At 35.2% G+C, this 21,526-nt stretch overlaps 2 protein-coding genes across 10 annotated transcripts in view; both read right to left on the reverse strand.

Annotated features, from left to right (window-relative positions):
* Positions 1–21,526, reverse strand: part of LOC135139483 (kazrin) — a 243,212-nt gene that overhangs the window by 142,762 nt on the left and 78,924 nt on the right. The window contains exon 2 of one of the 9 annotated variants that reach the window (XM_064069732.1): positions 1,218–1,245. The exons of the other annotated variants lie outside the window; for them this stretch is intronic. The gene's annotated coding sequence lies outside the window, so the exon portion shown is untranslated. The remainder of the gene's footprint in view (positions 1–1,217; positions 1,246–21,526) is intronic. 9 annotated transcript variants of the gene reach the window in all.
* LOC135139581 (uncharacterized) lies at positions 4,045–20,091 on the reverse strand. The gene is made up of 3 exons (XM_064069880.1): positions 19,793–20,091; positions 4,218–5,266; positions 4,045–4,165 (listed from the first exon to the last, which is right to left on the reverse strand). The coding sequence occupies exons 1-3, from the start codon at positions 20,089–20,091 to the stop codon at positions 4,143–4,145; spliced, it is 1,371 nt and encodes a 456-aa protein (XP_063925950.1). The 3' UTR covers positions 4,045–4,142.

Consider the following 21,526-nt stretch of genomic DNA (forward strand, 5'->3'; position numbering starts at 1 on the left):
CTTTAGAATTTTTGAAAGCTTTTAAACCTTTTGATCCCTTTCAGCCATTGGAAATTTTCGAGAATCTCGAGAATCTTAACAATCACTGAAATTCCTAAAATCTTTAGAACTTTCAGATTTTCATAATTTCTAGACACTTTAGTATTTCTAAAATTTGAAAAGTTTTTGAGATCCTTAGAACTTTTAGCACCTTTCCACTTTTTAAATATCTGGAATCTGTGGAATCTCGGCAATTTTTACAATCTTTGAAATCTCATTAGAATTTATGTTTGTAACCCATCGATTTGAGAATTTTGTACAAGGTTGTTCACCCCCTCCCCCCTTTAAATTCCAAATGTTTTCGCGAATCAATCACTACCTATTCGACATCAAATTCTCCTATCTATCGAATGATTACAAATTACACAGAAAATATGTCAACTATCTTTTTGTTGAAAATTTTTGTTGTAACAAAATAATCAACGTGAAGAAAAAATTTCGTAGCCCGCTTTTGTCTAAAAACACCCCGAACGGTATATAGATAGAAATTCTCTACCCACCAGCCTAGGCCCGGAAAAATTCGCGCCCGAAATGAACACCTTCCTCCGGGAGAGCTTTGCCGCTTTATCCGGACGAATCGAGAAAAGCGGATACCTTGACAAAAGAATTTCAGCGAAAGTTTCGTTTGACAACACCTATTATCCGAAAAGTTTTAAATTGAAAATTGACCTTTGAGTCGACTCGCTGCTGCTGATAGGCATTTAATTGAAAACCCCGATAACCCCGTCAAGGTATCTCCCCGATCGACAAATTTCCCACATTTCCTTCGTGAAAGCTCCCACTCGTGTCTCACAAGATTATAAGCCGGGAACTTCCTCAACGCATTTGCTGAATTGACTCGAAAAAGGAAAATATGTCTGCTGCGGATGATTTACGATTTGGAAAAAATTCGACGGAAATTCAATACTACGGTGGAACGCGTGAATGTTTCACGAAAAGTCTGCGCGGTTTTCAGTGTTAAAACGATGAAAGTGGACGAAGCTGGTTAAAGTTTCAATGGTTAGAATTAAGCGGAATGTTGACAATGTGCGAAGTTCTAGCTTTACGGAGAAGTTGGTTTTTATTCGACTTGAATTCGGAAGGAGATTCGCTTTGTAGTTTTATTAAAGTGACAAAGAGATATATCAAACGGAAACTGTTGTATTAATAATACCGTGGTGGCGAAACCATCTACTTACCGCACGTGTGCTTTTTGCGCGCTCTTACCTGCAAAAAAAACAAAAATTAATAATTCGTTCTTATATTCAAAGTTGTGGATGTATAAACTATCCTCAAGGACCTTCCATTGTATACCGAGACACTGACTTTTGTCATCAAAGGAATGTCCCCTTTGTGTGATAATACAAGGTGTCTCAAAAACAAAAAGGTTCGAGCTTTGTGAAGCACGAATACCCCTGAGAAATGATTTCTGCTTGATCTCTTGGAAGGAATCCCCACGTTACACGACACCTGGCTCAATAACAATAGGTGTCAGTATGCATGAAATGGTGTAAGATTTCTCCCCTGACGGATAAGATTAGAAGAGTAAGAATATTACATGACGTGACAGTTACAGATCCCTATTTCAGGCTAAGTAGGACTGCTTTAATTACTGATCCCCTGTATCGATCCTGTTTCTGTTATTAATAGTTCGGATATAGCGCACAATCAAACAGTTAGTAACCCGAAACTTGCAACCAATTTGGGTTATTATTTTCATATTTTTGGCTTAAAGGTTTTCACGCCGCCTTTTAACGCAATATTATCAGGAAAAGTCAATAAAAAGCACGTATCAATTCAATGTGAAATGTGGAAGTAGGGAATAAGGCAAAGCCAGCTTGCCTCTAATTGATCGATGTGGATCCGCCCCTTGACCTTTTCATCCACGAACTGGGATTTTAGGCGCCGCCCTTCTCACTAGAATATTTGAATAATTAGTTGCATACCTCTTTAAATGTGAGAAAGGGCGATTAATCCGTGGGGGATTTCAAACCTTCTTGCGAAATTAATTCGCGATGCATTATTTCCATCCTTCTCTCACACATTGTCTTTTTGTTTTGTTTGCCTCTCTCAATATGTATAATAAGGATATAAAATTATATATTATATATTGGTCAATAATTTATTGATATTTTTTAATTTGAATCAAAGGTTATTTTATCGTTACAGCTGCACAAAACATTAACGAGAGTTTTAATTTAGTTATACAAGGTGATTAAATATTATTTGCCAAAGTCAGTCTTATCTTATCAAGTACTAGCCCCGCCCACCCGCCCTCTCTTTTCTTAAAACCTATATCATTTGCCAAAATCAGTCTTGTCTTAATAAGTATCAACAGAAAGCTTTCGAATGTCAAAAATTGAAAAGAAACATAACAAAATTTCGAACCTCCATCTATAAAAATGATGGAGAATTTTCAGTTATGATCATTTTTACATAGAAATCCTTAACGTTAATACTCAAAAATATAGAAGCTGTTCCAATAATAACCCATAACTTCGGAGTACGTTGTTAAGAAGGCTACGAAAAACTCGAAAAAATAATTTAAAAATCCTTGAGCCAAATTTTTCTTAATTTAACTTTTAAACAGATAGTTAAATAATTAGCTATTAATAATTTAGTAATAATGTGTCAGAACACGATTTACAGCGTCATTTTTGATCGAAATTTTATTTTTCAAAATTTTGTTCGAACCATTTGTTTCTAGTTCTTAGCAACGTACCATTGCGCTTTTGCGTCATTTTTGGAACACATGTACAGTAAAACCTGTCTATGCGGGAATCGCGCGGGTCCAAAATTTTTATCCGTCTTAAACAGGGTTCCGGCTTTTACAGGAAACCCGGCTATGACGGACAGTAAACCTCTATAAAACGGAAAACAAATTTTATTAAATTGAATACATAGGTACATATAAAAGAATTATTTGAAATAGTTGTTTATTGTTATTTGCTTTTTCGGCCATTGAGATATATTTTCCATGCTTGTTCTCAACTGCAAAAGGTTGGCTAGACGCTCACCGCTTTGCCATTATTCTCTAATTTATTTTAGGAATATGTTTTATAATTTGATACACTTGCGTTTTTTGGAACCGAACTTTTGCAATTTCTTTAACACTCAAATTTTGCTGCAATTGTACATTAATTAAATCCATTTTGCTGTTATTGTTGGTCGTTTTTTGGGCCACTGCGAACACACATATAACCACGAGAGACACCAATTAAATGAGAATTGAGAACAGTGATTTCCTGTTGACAAAAAATTCACCTGCAGGTCCACGAATTGAATTGCATATTTTTCGTAGAAATCATCAATTTTGTTCTCGCTTCCGTTTTACACAGAGTTGTGTGCATGTATTTTGACACGTTGGGACTTACAAATATTTTCCGTTTCCGCGTTATGCAGTTTCCAGCTTATACGGACCAAAATACATTAAATTAGGTATTTGAAAAAACGGGACTGCGGAAAATTTCCGCGATGAGCAGTTTTCCGCCTTCTACAGAGTCCGGCATAGACAGGTTTCACTGTATAAGGTGTTAAGAGTATTTAGAATCTTTAGAGTCTTTAGACTCTTTAGTTTCTCTAGAGTCCTCACAGTTTTCAGAGTCCTTTGGAATTTTGGAAACTTTAGAATTGCTAGAAATTTTAGAATTCGTAGGATCATTACCTCCAAGATTTTCACAATTTTTATGATTTTGTTGGATCTTTCTTCTATTTAAAACAATAGAACTTCAGTATCTTTAGAACTTGCAATTTCTAGTGTATGGATTTCTGGATTCTTAATTTATGGGGGCTGACCGTAGCCAGCCGGCACTTAGGCCTCGCCTTTGGGCCCATTGTACCTTCCCCAAGTCCATATCAGGGTGTTTTCCCGCTCCTCTACTCGTCAAGCCATCCAACTGCTTGGATGTACCTGAGTAATGCAGAGGGTGGAAACTCCCTGATATTTGCCATACTAGGCCAGATGTCCCCTAGTATGGATTCCCTGTAGGAGGCTAGGGCTGGACACTCACGAAGAATGTGCTCAGCTGTTTCCTCTTCTTCATTGCATCCACGACAGATTGGGTCTGTTACTACCCCTATCGTATGTAGATGTTTGTTAAACTGGTAATGTCCCGTAAGGAATCCTACCAGTTTACGCAGTTTGTCCCTTGAAAGTGAGAGATAAAATTTTGTCAACTTACGGTCTGGTGTCGCCATACAAGCTCTACTATGCCGACAGCTGCTCAACGTCGCCCATATCTGCTCATGGCGTCTATGGGTATATTGCTTTACGAGTTCGTTCGAGAGGGCGACCGAAGGCGTGATTGCCGGTTCGGGTCCCCAGAAGGGCATGCGCGCGGCTCGCTTCGCCATCTCATCTGCCCTCTCGTTTCCTTCGTTGCCACTGTGTCCTTTGATCCAACAAAGTTCCACACTATTCCTCTGCGTTACATACTTTAGCGTTTGTCTGCACTCCCAAACCAGCCCGGATCGAACCATACAGCTGTCCAGGGCTAGTAGTGCAGACTTGCTGTCAGTAAGTATGCGTATTGATTTGTTGCCGATTTCACGTTCAGCAATGATTCTAGCTCCCAGCATTATTCCCATCAGTTCTGTTTGTAAGACAGACGTGTGGGTGCCGAGAGGTACACTGATTTGTGCGTTCAGTTGTTCGGAGTAGATGCCGGCTCCTGAACCACTATCTGTTTTGGCACCATCGACATAGATATCTATGTCGGCTCGTCCTTCTGAATTATCATTCATTGATATTCTATATGTCTTCTCATATATTAATTTTGTGCCCATTCGGTCACAACCCATCCTCAACAAGGGTATTCTGTTGAACGCCTCCGTTAAGATCCGAGTGTGCTTCGTTGTGCGGCCTTGCTTGTTCCATACTCCCAGAGAGTGAAGTCTTAGAGACGTCGTCATTGCCGCTTCCTCTATGTAAAGGTTAAGAGGTGCTAAGCAAAGGAGAGTCTCCAGAGCCGCTGTGGGAGTGGTCCTCATTGCTCCTGTAACACTGAGACACGCCATTCTCTGAACGTGTTCAAGTTGCAGGGCTGTTGTTTTTTGTCTGGCTCTGGGCCACCAAACTAAAGCTCCATAGCACAGCATCGGTCTGACTATTGCCGTGTAGATCCAGAGGGCGATCTTGGGATTTAAACCCCACGACCTTCCCACCACCCTACGACATTGCCAAAGAGCCGAGCGTGCCTTTTCTACTTTATCATCTACATGCTTCTTCCAATTCAGTCGCCAGTCCAATCTAGTGTATGGAAGCTTTAAGGTCTTTAGAACCTTTGAAAGCTTTGGAAGCTTTTAAATCTTTCACACCTTTGGACACCTTGTTGTCTTTAGAATCTCTACAATTTTGTGTAAACTTTCGAAATTTTGAAATTCTATAATTTTATATTTTTCGGAATTTTCATAATTTTGCAAAATTCTCTAAATTTCTAGAATTATCGGGCTCCAGTTATGCCAGAATTTTGAAATTCAACCTTTTCTGATATTTTCAAGATTACTAGGTCTACCATATTTTAACCACTTTCTAAATTTTTCCAAATTTTGCAAAAATTTTGGAATCCCTGGAATCTTTACAATAAGATAATATTAGAGTGTTCAAGACCTCTGGTGCTTTTAGGAGATATAAAAAATAAAGAAAACATTCTTCAGATGATTTTTAGAAGTTTAGGATTTTTGTTTTCTTTCTAGTCTTTGGAATCTTGAAAATCTGTAGATTTTTGGAATTTCTCTAGAACTTTTAGTATTTTTGAAATATTTCGAGCACAATGTAAAAACTTCTTTTAACTTTTGAGGCCTTAGAGTCTTTGGATTCTTTAGGATCCTTAAAGCCTTTAGACTTTTTAGAATCTTTAGACTTTTTAGACTCTTTAGAATCCAGAGCTTCTAAAGTCACTTCAATTTTTGGCAATGTTGGACACTTTAAAACCACTAGATTTTTATAAAGTTAAGAATTTTTACAATTTCTAGGATCTAGCTCCAAGTTCTACAAGATTTTTAAAATTTTGTTGAATTTTTCTTATATTTAAAACATTAGAACATTGTTTATCTTTAGTGTTTCCAATACATGGAATCTTTAAGGTCTTTAGAAAGTCTGGACTCTTTAGAATTTTTGAAAGCTTTGAAAGCTTCTACAAACTTAAGATTACGTGAACTTTCAAAATTTTGAAAATTTATCATTTTTTTAATTTTTTTAATTTTGCGGAATTTTCGTAATTTGCAAAATTTTCAAAATTTCTAGAATTATCAGACGTTTCAGATTTTCAGAAAACACAAAATGCCCCAGATTTTCCAAACTTTTTAAAATCATCGAGCTCCAGTTATGCCGGAATTTTGAAATTCAAACTTTTGTGGAATCTTCAAGATTTCTAGTTCTACCATATTTAAACCACTTTCTAAATTTTTCCAGATTTTCCAAAATTTTTGGAATCTCTGGACTCATTACAATGTCGAAGATTTATACAAATCAAAGAAAACATTCTTCAGATCTTTGGAATTTCTCTAGAACATTTAGAAGCTTTGAAAAATTTCAAAAAGAATTTTAAAAATTCTTTTAATTTTTGAGTGCTTAGAGTCCTTAGAGTTTTTAGAATCTGTAAAGCCTTTAGACTCTTTAGAATCTTTAAACTCTCTAGACTCTTCAGACTCTCTGTAGTACACTTTAAAATTACTATTTAGAATTTTTACATTTTCTAGGATCTAGCTTCAGGTTTTTTAAAATTTTTAAGATTTTGTTGGATTTTTCTTATATTTAGAACATTAGAACGTTGTTTTTTGAGAATCTTTGATGCCTCTACAATTCTCAAGTTTCTAATGCATGAAATATTTAAGGTCTTTAGAAAGTCTAGAATCTTTGAAAATTTTAAATCTTCGTAATCTTTAGAACCTCTACAAACTTAAGCTTGAGTAAACTTTAAAAAATTTGAAATTTTACAATTTCTGTTTTTTTTAATTTCTCGGAATTCTCATAATTTGTTAAATTTTCACAATTTCTAGAATTACCAGGTTCCAGAATTTCCAAAAAGACAAAAATTCCAGAATTTCCTGATTTTCTAAAATTTCTAAAATAATCGGCCTCCAGTTCTGCCAGATTATGAAATTCAACCTTTTCCGAAATTTTCAAAATTTCTAGGTCCACCGCATTTTCCCACGTTCTAAATTTTCTCAAATTTTCCAAAATTTTTGGAATCTCTGGAATCTTTGCAACGTCTAAGACTCGTAAGAAAATATTATGGTGTTCAAGACCTCTAGTGCTTTTAGGATTTCTTAAAATTGTTTAAAATTTCGAAATTTTGCATTTTCTAATTTTTGATATTTTTGATTTTTCGAAATATTCATAATTTGTAAAATGTTCAAAACTTCTAGAACTGACAGACTTCAAAATCGCTAGAACTGACAAACTTCAGATTTTCCAAAAACACAAAATGCACGGAATTTCCAAATTTTCCAAAATTTCTAAAATTATCGGGATCCAGTTCTGCCAAAATTTTGAAATTCGAACTTTTCCGAAATTTTCAAGATTTCTAGATCAACACATTTTTCCCAATTTCTAAATATTTCCAGATTTTCCAAAATTTTTGGTATCTCTGGAGTCTTTACAACATCAAAGATTCATACAAAAATATTAGGGTGTTCAGGTCTTCTAGTGCTTTTAGGATTTCTTAAAATTGTGTGAAATTTCGAAATTTTGAAATATTCTAATTTTTGATATTTTTCATTTTTCGGAATCTTCATAATTTGCAAAATGTTCAAAATTTCTAGAACTGACAGACTTCAGATTTTCCAAAAACACAAAATGCCCAGAATTTTCAGATTTTTAAAAAATTTCTAAAACTATCGGGCTCTAGTTATTCCAGAATTTTGAAATTCAAACTTTTCCGAAATTTTCAAGATTTCTAGGTCAACCACATTTTTCCCAATTTCTAAATTTTTCCAGATTTTCCAAAATTTCTAAAATTATCGGGCTCCAGTTATGCCAAAATTTTGAACTTCAAACTTGTCCGAAATTTTCAAGATTTCTAGGTTTCCCAATTTCTAAATTTTTCCAGATATTCCAAAATTTTTGGAATCTCTATAATCTTTACAACGTCCAAGATTCATAAGAAAATATTAGTGAGTTCAAGACCTCTAGTGCTTTCAGGATTTCTTAAAATTGCTTAAAATTTCGAAAATTTGAATTTTTTTAATTTTTGATATTTTTGATTTTTCGGAATTTTCATAATTTGCAAAATGTTCGAAATTTCTAGAACTGACAGACTTTTCAGATTTTCCAAAGACACAAAATGCACAGAATTTACAGATTTTCCAAAATTTCTAAAATAATCGAACTTCAACAATGCGAGAATTTGAAATTTAATCTTTTCCAGAATTTTTAAGATGTCTGGACTCTGGTACCACATTCTTTCCAGTTTCCAACTTTTCCAGATTTTCCATTTTTTTTTATTTTCTGGAATCTTTACAATTCTTCAGATCTTTACAATTTTTAGATTTTTAGGATTTTTGTTTTTTTTTAGAGTCTTTAATGTCTACAATTGGCAATTTCTAGTGTATGGAATCTTTAAGATCTGTAAATGTTTCCAGTCTTTAGAATCTTTGAAATCTTTCAAACCTTTAGAAATTCCCTAATTTAGAATCTCTACAAACTTAAGATTGTGTAAATTTTCGAAATTTTTAAATTTCATAATTTTTATTTTTTTTTTATTTCTAGAATCAACAGGATTTTTGAGATTTTCCAAAAATACAAAACACCCAGAATTTCCAGACTTTCCAAAATTTCTAAAATTATCGGGCTTCAGTTATGACAGAATTCTGAAATTCAACCTTTTCTTAAATTTTCAAGATACCATATTTTACCCACTTTCTAAATTTTTCCAGATTTTCGAAACATTTTTTAATCTCTGGAATCTTTCCAATGTGTAAGATTTATAAGATAATATTTGGGTGTACAAGACCTCTAGTGCTTTTAGAACTTATAAAAAATAAAGAAAACATTCTTCAGATTTTTACGATTTTTCATATTTTTAGGATTTTTGTTTTCTTTGGAGTCTTTAGAATCTTTGAAATATTTAAAACAAAATTTTAAAAATCTTTTCAACCTTTGAGTACTTAAGATCCTTACAGTCTTTGGAATCTTCAAAGTCTTCAGACTCTTCAGAGCCTTCAGACTCTAGGAGTTTTTGGAATCTTGAAAATCTATGCATTTTTGGAATTTCTCTAGAACGTTTAGAATCTTTGAAGTACTTCAAACAAAATTTTAAAAATCCTTTTAACTTTTGAGTCCTTAAGATTCTTAGAATCTTTAAAATCTTTATTAGACACTTTATACTCTTTACAAACCAAATTTTCAGATATGATCAATTTTACATATAGAAATGTAGAAATACTTAACATGTGATTTAAAAATATCGTGTAGGTGGTAGAGCTCTGACCAAAATTTGTCTAGTCATCCCCACCAATAATTTGATGACGTCCCCTCATCATTTTGGTTAGTAAAACTTATCTAAATTTTAAAATAATGTGCTCCTGTAGTCGTGGTTTATTAATCCGCCTTGAATTTTATCACAATTATTTTACAAACATTTTTGTGTGCCGCCTGTGTGGGTTCAGATCCCATCCTTATCCAATGAATTTTGTTTACACTGTAACTGGTATTTATTATCTACAATTATTTTACTTATAGGGGTTATCACAAAATAAATAAAATTTTACAAAATCATATTTCATAATTTTTCGAAAAACTGGATTTCTACGTATTTCTAAGTATTTAAAGGGCGCGGAAAGTTTTGTCTAAGTAAATTTAGATCTGTTTTTGTCATCTCCAGTAGATTCTAACGAGTGTTTTCTTTCCAGTGGCCTTTTTATCTTTGAATTTTTTAACATTACTTCGTTTATTTTCCCTAACTTTTTCCAATTACATGTTATAATATTTTTTCGAAGTTTTTTCTTCTGTAATTTGTCGTTCTCAACACGAATAAAACAAAACAAATGTGGAACTTTATTTTACTTGCGCAAAGTTTTCTTTAGTTATTCCTCAGGGTGCTACAATATTGTTAAATTAGTTTGATGTTTACTCAATTTACTCCTTGCCAGAAAATAGCAAAGTTTTTCCTTTTTCATTTTTCAAGATAATAACTATGTAATGATGTTTAAAATTTTCCTTCCCATATTTTCATCTCAGTTATTGTGTCAAATTTAGATAAAATTATCAATCCCAAAATGTTTGCTACGTCTTTATCTTTATCATGCAAAAATAAACAATAATGAAAATAGAAACGAAACTTCTCATTCCATATTTTCCTTAATTTCTGAATATTTAGGGAGCAATTTACAACATATTTCCCAAACGAAGTTTCAAACTTTACCTCTCCAAATTTAGATTTCGTAACTCCATTTTCGACGCGGTTCAAAATCTCCACTCTCAAAAAAATTCTCAACAACTGAATAACCAAGTCTCAACTTCTCCAAGTTTCGAAATATCGCCCCTAATCTCAATATTTCACTTTAAACAAAACGAAAAAACATCGAATCTTCGCCGTCAAGCAACTTATATTTAAAGCTTCAACTTTTAAATGCTAAAGCTTCAGCCCCCATCCCAAGTTGTAACTTCTAAATAACGAAGTTTCAAACTTTTAAACTCCAGATTAATCTGCAAGTGTAGCTTTAAGCACCGACTCTTGGACATCATGTAAAGTTTCAAGTTTTAAATCGTGCGTTTACCTCTAACCTTAGCTAGTAACAAGCTAGCAATCCGGATTGAAAGCGGAAGCTCGCTCTCAACAGCCTTAAATATTATCCACTCCGACAAAACTTGTAATCGATACTTGTTTTCTCAAAAGCTCGGAGGCGCTGGCTTGTCAAGCTTGTAACCTTAGCTACCCATTCAGAATTTCGCGAGAAGTAATGAAAGCGGTAATTAACTTTTATTACAAGCTATAATTAACGTGTGGTCTTATCTTCATCGTCCAAATTAAACATAATTAATTTACGACACTTGATTCCTGTGATGTAGTCTTCCAGCAGCCCCCATTACCGCGATGATCCGGGCTTAAGAAAATGCTGCTAGACAGATGCTTCCAGAGCTTTTGCGAAATCCCCGACCTATTATTATGGTAAATCGCAATTGCAGGTAGGAATCGCTTTAAAAAGCGTCTGTTTTCAATTGTCGGGGGGCGAAATGGCCACTGAAAGAGAATTTTCTTGATATATCTCACTTAGGGATCTGTGAGCTTTCGTAATGATCTTCGAACGATCCGAATCGAATAATACCATTATAGCGAATTTTATCGCACAAAAGAGTATTTTCGCAAGTTGGTTGTTGTGGAGACGGTTATTGTGTTTTCTCAGTTTCCACCCATTTTAGGGAAGGTGGCGAGGTCGCGTCGTAAAAAGCAAATTGCTGTGTGTCGACTTCTTATTACACTTTCCAGATTCATTAATCTTAATAAGCAATTTAGACAGTGTGTTATGCTCGCCGAGGTTGTGTCAATTTAATAGTTATTGATGTCGGAATAATGCCACGTTAGGGCCTAATTGAATTCTTAACTAAATCCAGCGCAACAACGCCAGACTCATCCTAATTAGTTATTAACACAGGTCTTATTCCGGTGTCTTCGAAGCTCTTTCGACTTGCCCCATCGATTTATGGATTTTATAATTACCGGTGGAGTATCACGTTCCGCTTGGATATTATGCCGTATTTCAGTCGGAGGTTTCGGGAATAATGCAAGAAAGGGCGTTGTGATTGAATCTAGGTAGCTGGATTAGTAAAGCCTATAGAATTAGATTTTCTAGTGGGGTTACGTCGAGCTGGCTTTATTTTACACAAGCAATACGGTTAAGGATCTTTGGAACAAAAAAGGCCAGACAATAGGCAAGAAAACCAGAACAATTAGGAAGGGCTGGAAAATAAACGTGCGGATTTCATTGTGGAGGTATCGAATATTTGCTGCGGAAATTTAATCAAAAGGGTTGCTTTTTGAAGCCTGTTTGGTGCGGGTTTTTCGGCTGGAATTAAATGAGTTACCGCATTTGGCGGTTAAATTATTTCGTGGCGAGCTAAATCGAACGCGGAGGGTTTCCTACGAGTGTTTGGAAAAGTCTTCATTATGGGTGTGCAGAATCGTGGGAAAAGCGCATTGTTCATTTCCCACTAGTGTGGCCGGCGGTTATCATTTGCGGGATTAGTATTTTTGCTTTGTGGGCTTCAATTAACGATCGGTGGAACAATTCTGATGAAAATTGAACACAATGTCGCATTAATAATGAATTCCGGGAGAGATGGATATTTCCATTATGTAGCGAATTAATTTAGCTATTTTGTTCTGTAATATACATTTAATTAATCAAAAGGGCACAAAACTTGTCACTACTGAATAAAATATATATATACATTGTTATTTTACATTTTATTAGATTCATAGGTTATGTCCTTGCAGCAAGAATTACCCTTTTAAGAAAACTTTTACTAGACGTGGATTTACCAGAATAGATTTTTTACCTCTTCGTTGGGTTTGAAAAGGAAACCAATTTGTTACTTTATTAGGAAAATCTGAGTGAGAATCCGATGATGACGATGGCCTAGATAATGAATTAGATTCTACCAGTGAAGAAGATGGAAAGTAGACTCCAAGATTCTTTCAAACTTCTTCAAAAATAAAACCCAAAAGGTACCAGAGATTCTTTCTAACTACTTACTTAAAAAACAGCATAAATGTGCTCTCTACAGTGTTTTCAAATTGCTTCGAAAACAAAACAAAAGCGGTCCCCGCGGTTCTTTCAAATTACTTCACACACAAGACCTACAGGAAATCTTCAAGATTCTTTCAAACTATTTCAAAAACAAAGACCCCCGAGATTATTTCAAACTACTTCAAAAACCACACAGAAAAGATGCCTAAGATTCTTTTCTAACTACTTCAAACATAAAACTCAAAAGGTCCACGGGATTCTTTCAAATTATTTCAAAAACAAGACCCACAGAAGGCCCTGGAGATTGTTTCAAATTACTTCAAAAACCGCATAAAGTCGTCTCAGCAGTCTTTTCAAATTGCTTCAAAAAAAAAAACAAAAGCGGTTCCCGAGCTTCTTTCAAATTACTTCAAACACAAGACCCCCAAGGAAACCACGAGATTCTTTCCAACTACTTCAAAACCAAAAATTCTCAAGATTTTCTCAAACTACTTCAAAAACCAGACAAAAGAGTTCCCTGAGATTCTTTTCAAACTACTTGAAACCTAAAACCCAAAAGATCGCGCGGATTCTTTCAAATTACTTCAAAAACAACACACAGAAAAATCCCTGAGACTCTTAGAAACTAATTCAAAACCAGACACAAGACTCCTTCAAACTTCTTCAAAAATATAACCCAATAGGTCTCCGAGATTCTTTCAAACTACTTCAAAAACCACACAAAAGTTGTCCCTGCATTCTTTTCAAATTGGTTCAAAAATAAAACAAAAGCGGTCCCCGAGATTCTTCCAAATTACTTCAAACACAAGACCCACAAGGAATCCCCGAAATTCTTTCAAACTACTTCAAAAACAAAGATCCAAAAGATTTTTTCGAACTACTTCAAAAACCAGACAGAAGAGATCCCTGAGATTCTTTTCAAACTACTTCAAGCCTTAAACCCAGAAGGTTCCCCGAATTCTTTGAAATTACTTCAAAAACAACACGTATATGGGGTACTCGAGATTATTTCAAGTTAGGTACTTCAAAAATGGTAGTAATTCAAAACCAGACGCAAAATTCCTTCAAATTTCTTCAAAAATAAAACCCAACAGGTTCCCGAGATTCATTCAAACTACTTCAAAAACCACACATCAAGTTGCTTCAAAAACAAAGCAATAGCGGTCCCCGAAGTACTTTCAAATTACTTCAGACACAAGATCCACAGGAAATCCCCGAGATTCTTTCAAACTACATACTTCAAAAACAAAGATCCCCGACTTTCTTTTCAAACTACTTCAAACCTAAAACCCAAAGGATTCTTTCAAATTACATCAAGATCAATACACAGAAAGATCCCTTCAAAACCAGATGCAAGACTCCTTCACACTTCTTCAAAAATAAATCTACTTCAAAAACCACACAAAAATAGCCCTTGTATTTTTTTCAAATTGCTTCAAAAACAAAATAAAAGCTGTGCCCGAAATTCTTTCAAATTACTTCAAAAACAAAACCCAAAACTAGTCCCCGAGATTCTATCAAATTACTGCAAAAATCAAACACGTAAACGAAAATCTTCCAAACTATTTCAAGAATAAGACTTACATGGTTCCCGAGATTCTTATAATTTGCTTTAAAAATAACACAAAAGTGGTCTCCGAGATTCTTTCAAACTACGTACTTCAAAAACCAGACACAAATGGCAAAATTTTTGTAAACAGACTAAATTTATTGTTTCAAAATATTATACCTTCTTTTATTATTTCACTAGAAGAATATGAATCAGAATCCGACATGACGATGTCCCAAATAATAAATTAGATTCTTTCAGTGAAATAATGAAGATAGACTTCAAGACTCTTTCAAACTTCTACAAAAATGAAACCCAAGGAATCCGAGAGATTCTCTCAAACTACTCCAAAAACAAAGATCCCCGAGATTCTTTCAAACAACTTCAAAAACCAAACAGACGACGTCCCCGAGATTCTTTCAAATTACTTCAAAAACAACACCCATAGAAGGTCCCCGAGATTCTTTCAAATTACTTCAAAAACGAGATCCAAAGGAAGACCCCAAGTTTCTTTCAAACTACTTCAAATAAAAAACACAGGGGGTCCCCGAAGTTCTTCCAAATTTGAAAAGTGGTCAAGAAGACTCTTTCAAACTACTTCAAAAACACAACAAAAGAGGTGCGCAAGATTCTATCAAATTACTGCAAAAACAAGACACACGTAATCACCGAGATTTTTTTTCAAATTGCTTCAAAAACTAAATAAACGTGATCTCCGAAATTCTTTCAAACTATGTACTTCAAAAACCAGACACAAGTGATCACCGAAAAATCAGTTCAAAAACATAACGGGAAATTCTTTCAAATTACTTCAAGACAAAGACATCAGTGGTTAGCGAGATTTTTACAAATTACTTTAAAAATAACACAAAAGGAGTTGCAAGATTCTTTCAAATTACTTCAAAAATGGGCACAAGCGAAAAACAAAAGAAAATGGATGCCCGATGTTCTATTCAAACTATGTAATTCAAAAATAAGACAAAATAAGATCTCCGCAATTTTTTGAAATACTTCAAAGACTAGACACAAGAAATCCCAACGATTCTTTCAAACTACTTTAAAAATCAAGACGCAAGTGGTCCCCAACATTATTTTCAAATTGCTTCTAAAACAAATTCTTTAAAACTACTGCAAAAACCGGGCAGAAGAGGTCCCCGAGATTCTATTAAAAATATTTCAAAAATTAAACCCAAACACAAATATTCCCGAGTTTATTTGAAACGACTGGGGAAATTCAAGTGATTTCTTCAGAATATTTATTCTTCAAAAGTGGATCAAAGCAATCTTTAATTTGCAAAAAACTGAAAGTTGTAAATCTTATTTTATAAAATACTTTTATCTTTTAATTTTAATTTTGTATTTTGACGTGTAACATGGTGATCTATATTGATTGTTAAAAAATAAATTCATTCATTTATACTTCAAAATCAAAACGAAACCGGTCGCCGAGATTCTTTCAAATTACTTTAAAAACCACACGCTTAAATTTAGAAATAGATTCTTTCAATTACTTCAAAGGCAAGTGCAACGGGGGGTTCCCAGGATTCTTCCACGCTACTTCAAAAACAGAACAAAATAGGGTCTCGGAATTGTTTAAAACTACTGCAAAAACCAGACGCACGGGGTCCCCGAGATTCTTTCAAACTATTTCAAAAACCATACACAAGTGATCCCCAAGATTCTCTCAAACTACTGCAAAAACAAGACAAAGAAAGATCCCCAAGATTCTTTGAAAGTACTTCAAAAACTAGACATAATAAGTCCCAGAGACTCCTTGAAAATACTTCAAAAACCAGATACAAGACCCACAAGGGGTCTGCAAGATTCTTTCAAATTAGGTACTTCAAAAACAATACACAGAAATATCCCGGAGATTCTTTCAAATTAAGTACTTCAAAAGCACTACACAGAAATATCCCCGAGATTTTTAGAAGCTAATTTAAAGCCAGGCGTAAGAATCATTCAAAAATAAAACCCAAGAGGTCCACGAGATTCTTTCAAAGTACTTTAAGAATCAGACAGAAGAGCTGCCCGAGATTCTACTCAAAATGCTTCAAACCTAAAACCCAAAGGGTCCCTGGAATTCTTTCAAATTACTTCAAAAACAAAACGTATATGGAGTCCTCGAGCTTCTTTCAAGTTAGGTAGTTCAAAAACAATACACAGAAAATCCCAGAAATTCTGAGAAATTAATTCAAAACCAGACGGAAGACTCTTTAAAACTTCTTCAAAAATAAAACCCAAGATTCTTTCAAATTACTTCAAAGATCACACAGAAGTGGTCCCTGCATTATTTTCAAATTGCTTCAAAAACAAAAAGAGTCCCCGAAATTCTTTCAAATTACTTCAAGAATAAGACATAAATGATTCCCAAGATTCTTACAAATTGCTTTAAAAATAATACAAAAGTGGTCTCCAAGATTCTTTCAACAGAACAAATGCGATCCCCGAGGTTCTTTCAAACTACTTCAAAAACCACACAGAAGAGGTCCCTGAGATTATTTTCAAACTACTTCAAACCTAAAACCGAAAAGGTTACCGAGATTCTGTCAAATTACTTCAAAAACAAGAGCCACAGGAGGTCCTCGAGATTCTTTCAAATTAGTTACATAGTTCAAAAACAATACACAGGAATATCCCCAAGATTCTTTGAAACTAATTCAAAATCAGGCGCAAGACTCCTTCAAACTTCTTCAAAAATAAAACCCAAAAGGTCCCTGGGATTCTTTCAAACTACTTCAAAAACCAGACGAAAGTGGTCCTCGCATTCTTTATAAAATGCTTGAAAAACCAAACAAAAGCGGTCCCCGAGGTTCTTTTAAAGTACTTCAAACACAAGACCCGCAGAAAATCCCCGAGATTCTTTCAAACTACTTCAAAAACCAAGATCCCAGAGATTTTTTCAAACTACTTCAAAAACCAAAGAGCAGAACTCCTTGAGATTCTTTTCAAACTACTTCAAACGTAAAACCCAGATTCCCGGAATTCTTTCAAATTACTTCAAAAACAAGACCCATGGGGGTCCTTGAGATTCTTTCAAATTACTTCAAAAACAATAGACAGAAAGATCCCCGAGATTCTTAGAAATTAATTCAAAACCAGGTGCAAAACTCCTTCAAACTTCTTCAAAAATAAAATCCAAGAGGTCCCCGAGATTCTTTGAAACCACTTCAAAAATCATACAAAAATGGTCTCCGCATTATTTTCAAGTTGCTTCAAACACAAAACAAATACTGTGCCCGAGACTCTTTCAAACTACTTCAAACATAAAACACAAGGGTCCCCGAACTTCTTTCAAATTCCACAAGAGGTCCACAAGATCATTTCACACTACTTCAAAAACACAACATGAGTCGCCGAGATTCTATCCAATTACTTCAAAAACAGGACACACCAATTGCCGAGATTCTTTTCAACTTGCTTAAAAAACACCATAAAAGGGATCCTCGATATTGTTTCAAACTACTTTAAAAACAAAAAGAATCCCCGAAATTTTTTCAAATTACTTCAAGAACAAGACACAAGTGGTCTCCAAAATTCTTTCAAACTAGTTCAAAAACCAGATACATATGGCAAAATAAATCAATTACATTCTTCCATTGAAATAATGTAAAATAGACTCCAAGATTCTTTCTGGTTCTTGAAGTAGTTAGACTTCAAAAACCTGAGACAAGAGGTCCCTGAGATTCTCTTTAAACTACTTCAAACCTAAAACCCAAAGAGTCCCCGGTTCTTTCAAATTACTTCAAAAACAAGACCCACAGGGGATCCTCCAGATTCTTTCTAATTAGGTATTTCAAAAACTAAACGCAGAAATATCCCTAAGATTCTTAGAAACTAATTCAAAACCAGGTGCAAGACTTCTTCAAACTTCTTCAAAAATAAAACCCAAAAGCTCCCTGGGATTCTTTCAAACTACTTCAAAAACCACACGAAAGTGGTCCTTGCATTGTTTCAAAAACTAAAAGCCTCAAGAACAAAACAAAAGGGCGCCCTCGAGATTATTTAAAACTACTTCAAAACTCAGACCCGAGTGGTCTTCAAGATTCTCTCAAACTACTTCAAAAACAAGACACAGAAAGATCCCCGAGATTCTTTGAAATTACTTCAAAAAGCAAACACAAGAAGTCCTAGAGATTCTTTCAACTACTTTAAAAACCAGACGCAAGGGGTCCCCGACATTCTCTTCAAATTGCTTCAAAAACAAAACAAAATTGGTCAACGAGATTCTAACTATGTATTTCAAAAACCAGACACAATTGGTCCTCAAGATTTTCTTAAACTACTTCAAAAACAAGACAGAAAGATCCCCGAGATTCCTTGAAATAATTAAAAAACAAGACATAGAAAGATCCCCGGGATTCTTTGAAATTACTTCAAAAACCAGACACAAGGGGTCCCTGAGATTCTTTCAAATTAATTAAAAAAACAGACAAAAGGCAGAGATTCTTTCAAATTGCTTTAAAGGCAATACATAACGGCAGCATTACCTAGACTTAAGTATCAATTTTTCGCGGTTTATTGTTATTTAATTTCTTTTCAGAACTGGAGTGCGAGTTTTACCTCAGAAAATCCACACTTTTTCGAAGAGTTGTCCCAATAATAATCTTTTCAGGAAACATAAATGCTGCAAAATTCCGAGACGAAATCTTAACTCCATTGTTAATCAACTGGATGATGACCAGTTAGTTTGTTGTTACTTTCAGCAGGATAGTGCTATTGCTCATTCAACTGGAACTACAGCAGATTTTTGGCTAAATTTGATGACAATAGAATTGATAAAATTTATTAATCTTCTAGTTTTTTGGCATTTATCAATTTGGCTTAATCACCGACGTGCTAAATTCTTTCCGAGGATGACTCGACTACAACTTATGTTCTTCGCCCGATATATACATCCCTTTTAAAACTTCGAGCTGTTCTGTCCTTGTATTATTAATGTTGTAGACAATGTAGCATTCAATGCCCATTTCCCACTTTACACCAATAGTTTCAACACGTATGACCATACATTCGTACACATGTTACACAAATGCATTGAACACATGTTTATCCAGCCATGCCATACATGCATTCCGGGTAAACATTTCAACTCCAGGTTACAAACCCCAACCCTGCGTCAATCCAGCTTTCACGATATTGGCTGAAAATATTAAGCTCTTATGTGGGCATTACAAGCCCACTCATTTTGAAACCGAATCAATAAACCAACATTTAGGTCAAATCCAGCGTTTCTTACCTCCCACGCCGCCAAAGACAAAAACACACTCCCATCCCAACCCTTAAAACACTCGCCAAATTCGTTTATTGATCGATTTTAACAACATGTAGGTAGTCGCACGTAAAATATTGAATATCCATTAACGCACCAGGGATGAGTGATGTGGGCAATCACCGAAAGCTGAAAACACAGGGCAATAAATTACGTCCAGTGCGCAGGCAGCGATTAATTATTTTTATTAACTCAGTCGTAATGGAAAGGTTAAATAGGGTGGGTAATGAGTCAAACTAAATTTATAACTGGTGCGCTCCTACTCGTTTATCTTCGCCAGGATTTCTTGCTCCCTGTACAAGTACAACTCCTGCTTGTCCTCCTGCTGGACCTTGGTCCCGCCGTAGTCCGGCAGCATCACCACGTCCCCCACCTTCAAACAACACGGGATGCACTTGCCCGTGTCGTTGGTGGTTCCGGGACCCACCGCCACCACGGTCCCCCGGTTGACCCGCTGGCGGACGTCCGGGATCAGGACACCTCGCTTGGACTTCACCATGGGCTCGGCCTTCTTCACCAGCACGCGGTTCATCAACGGGAGGACTTTGGGGACGAGCGCCATTGCAGGAACACGAAACGACAGTTGAGATGTCAATGCGGTCGAAAATCAAATCGCAATCACAGGCATGTTGATATAGTAATTACGTATCGATTGGGCCGGTTTATGGTCGGTTGTTATTTATGGGGAGGATTTGTTGTGGATTACGGGTCGGGGTTGCAATGCTTTTATGTGATTGCGAGGTCTGGTTCATCGGGAGAAAGCTTTGTCTGCGGGGTTTCGACTCTTTTTGACGACTCCGGGATTCTTGGCAGGATTTTTTGGCGATATTTCACACAAAGGGTTATTTTTTCCCGGAGAACCAAAGCGCACTTGAAGTTGAGTGTCTATTTATTTAATAAAGCTGATGTAAAAGCACTTCAGCTAAGAAACGACATAGATTTCGAGGCAACATTTTCCATAGTGGGATTGACTATAAATGTGGTGATCTTGGCGATAACACCCATAATTTGGGTTAGAATCCTTCTTTACACCCACGTTATGTGGGATCGACGTTATCTTGTCAAGACATAAAGCATCCAACTCACGTTTAGCAATGTTTTGTTCGGTTGAAGTTAGCTTGATTGCTATCTTAATTTTGTGGAAAATATATTCATAAGTTTTTAATGTCGACGACAACCAATTTATAAAAGAGTTCTGCAGGGTCAATTTTACGTCCTTACTTCTTCACAATACACGTGAATGATCTACCGTTTACGCTAAGTGGGGTTCCAAGGTGTTCTTTGGATGCAAACGACTCTGCTCCAATAACGATAAAGCGCAGATTCTCCATTCATTCCAAACTTATTTGAAGTAAAATCTGTTAAACAATCTCTAAAATTCGAATTTTATTTAAAGGGGCACTTGCGAACACGTTAGTGTACTCTACCCTATTGGAAAATGAAGAAGATTTGGAAAATCGAATACTTATTAAGGGATGTAATGCAAAAAGAAACCCTGGTATTTTTGAAAAATTTTGAGAACACCTGGGGAACTCAAAGGCAGAGAAACGCTTCTCCAGTAGTTTCGTAAGCGGCATCTACATAAATCAATAATACTCCACGTAATAGTTGTAAAATGTACGGTCTTTATTTCCTATCAGGCTATAACGACTAAGATAAAAAATTGGTCTAAAGAGTTTAGACAGTACTTCCCTCGCTGTCGGAAACTTGACGACTGCATGCCCATTGTGCTTTTTTCTCATTACATTTTTGTAGTGGGAATTTAAAAAAAAATTGTGATGACGTCATCAACATTTTTGCAAGGACACGTATATCAGTTGGGATAGATGTAGTGTAATACTAAGAATAAAATTATTGTATTCCCAAATTTTCGGGAAAATGAATTGGGTCGTTTTGAATATTGATTTGTTATAATCAATAAAATAACGAAACAATTTACTCACGTATACGACGTCGGTGTGTAATATGTAGAGAGCGAATTTCTGTCCGGTTAGGCA

This window comes from Zophobas morio, unplaced genomic scaffold (genome assembly GCF_036711695.1).
Source record: "Zophobas morio isolate AGI-343-1 ecotype UQ-CSIRO unplaced genomic scaffold, CSIRO_AGI_Zmor_V1 ptg000031l, whole genome shotgun sequence".
NCBI classification, from domain to species: Eukaryota; Metazoa; Arthropoda; class Insecta; order Coleoptera; family Tenebrionidae; genus Zophobas; species Zophobas morio.

Excerpts from the sequence above, each read along its gene's own strand:
- LOC135139581 (XM_064069880.1), bottom strand. The coding sequence starts at position 20,091 with ATGGCGCTCGTCCCCAAAGTCCTCCCGTTGATGAACCGCGTGCTGGTG. Across the intron at positions 5,267-19,792 it reads ATCCTGGCGAAGATAAACGA|ATTGGACTGGCGACTGAATT; the intron begins GTAGGAGCGCAC and ends TCCATACACTAG. Across the intron at positions 4,166-4,217 it reads CTGTCGGCATAGTAGAGCTT|GGACAAACTGCGTAAACTGG; the intron begins GTATGGCGACAC and ends CTCACTTTCAAG.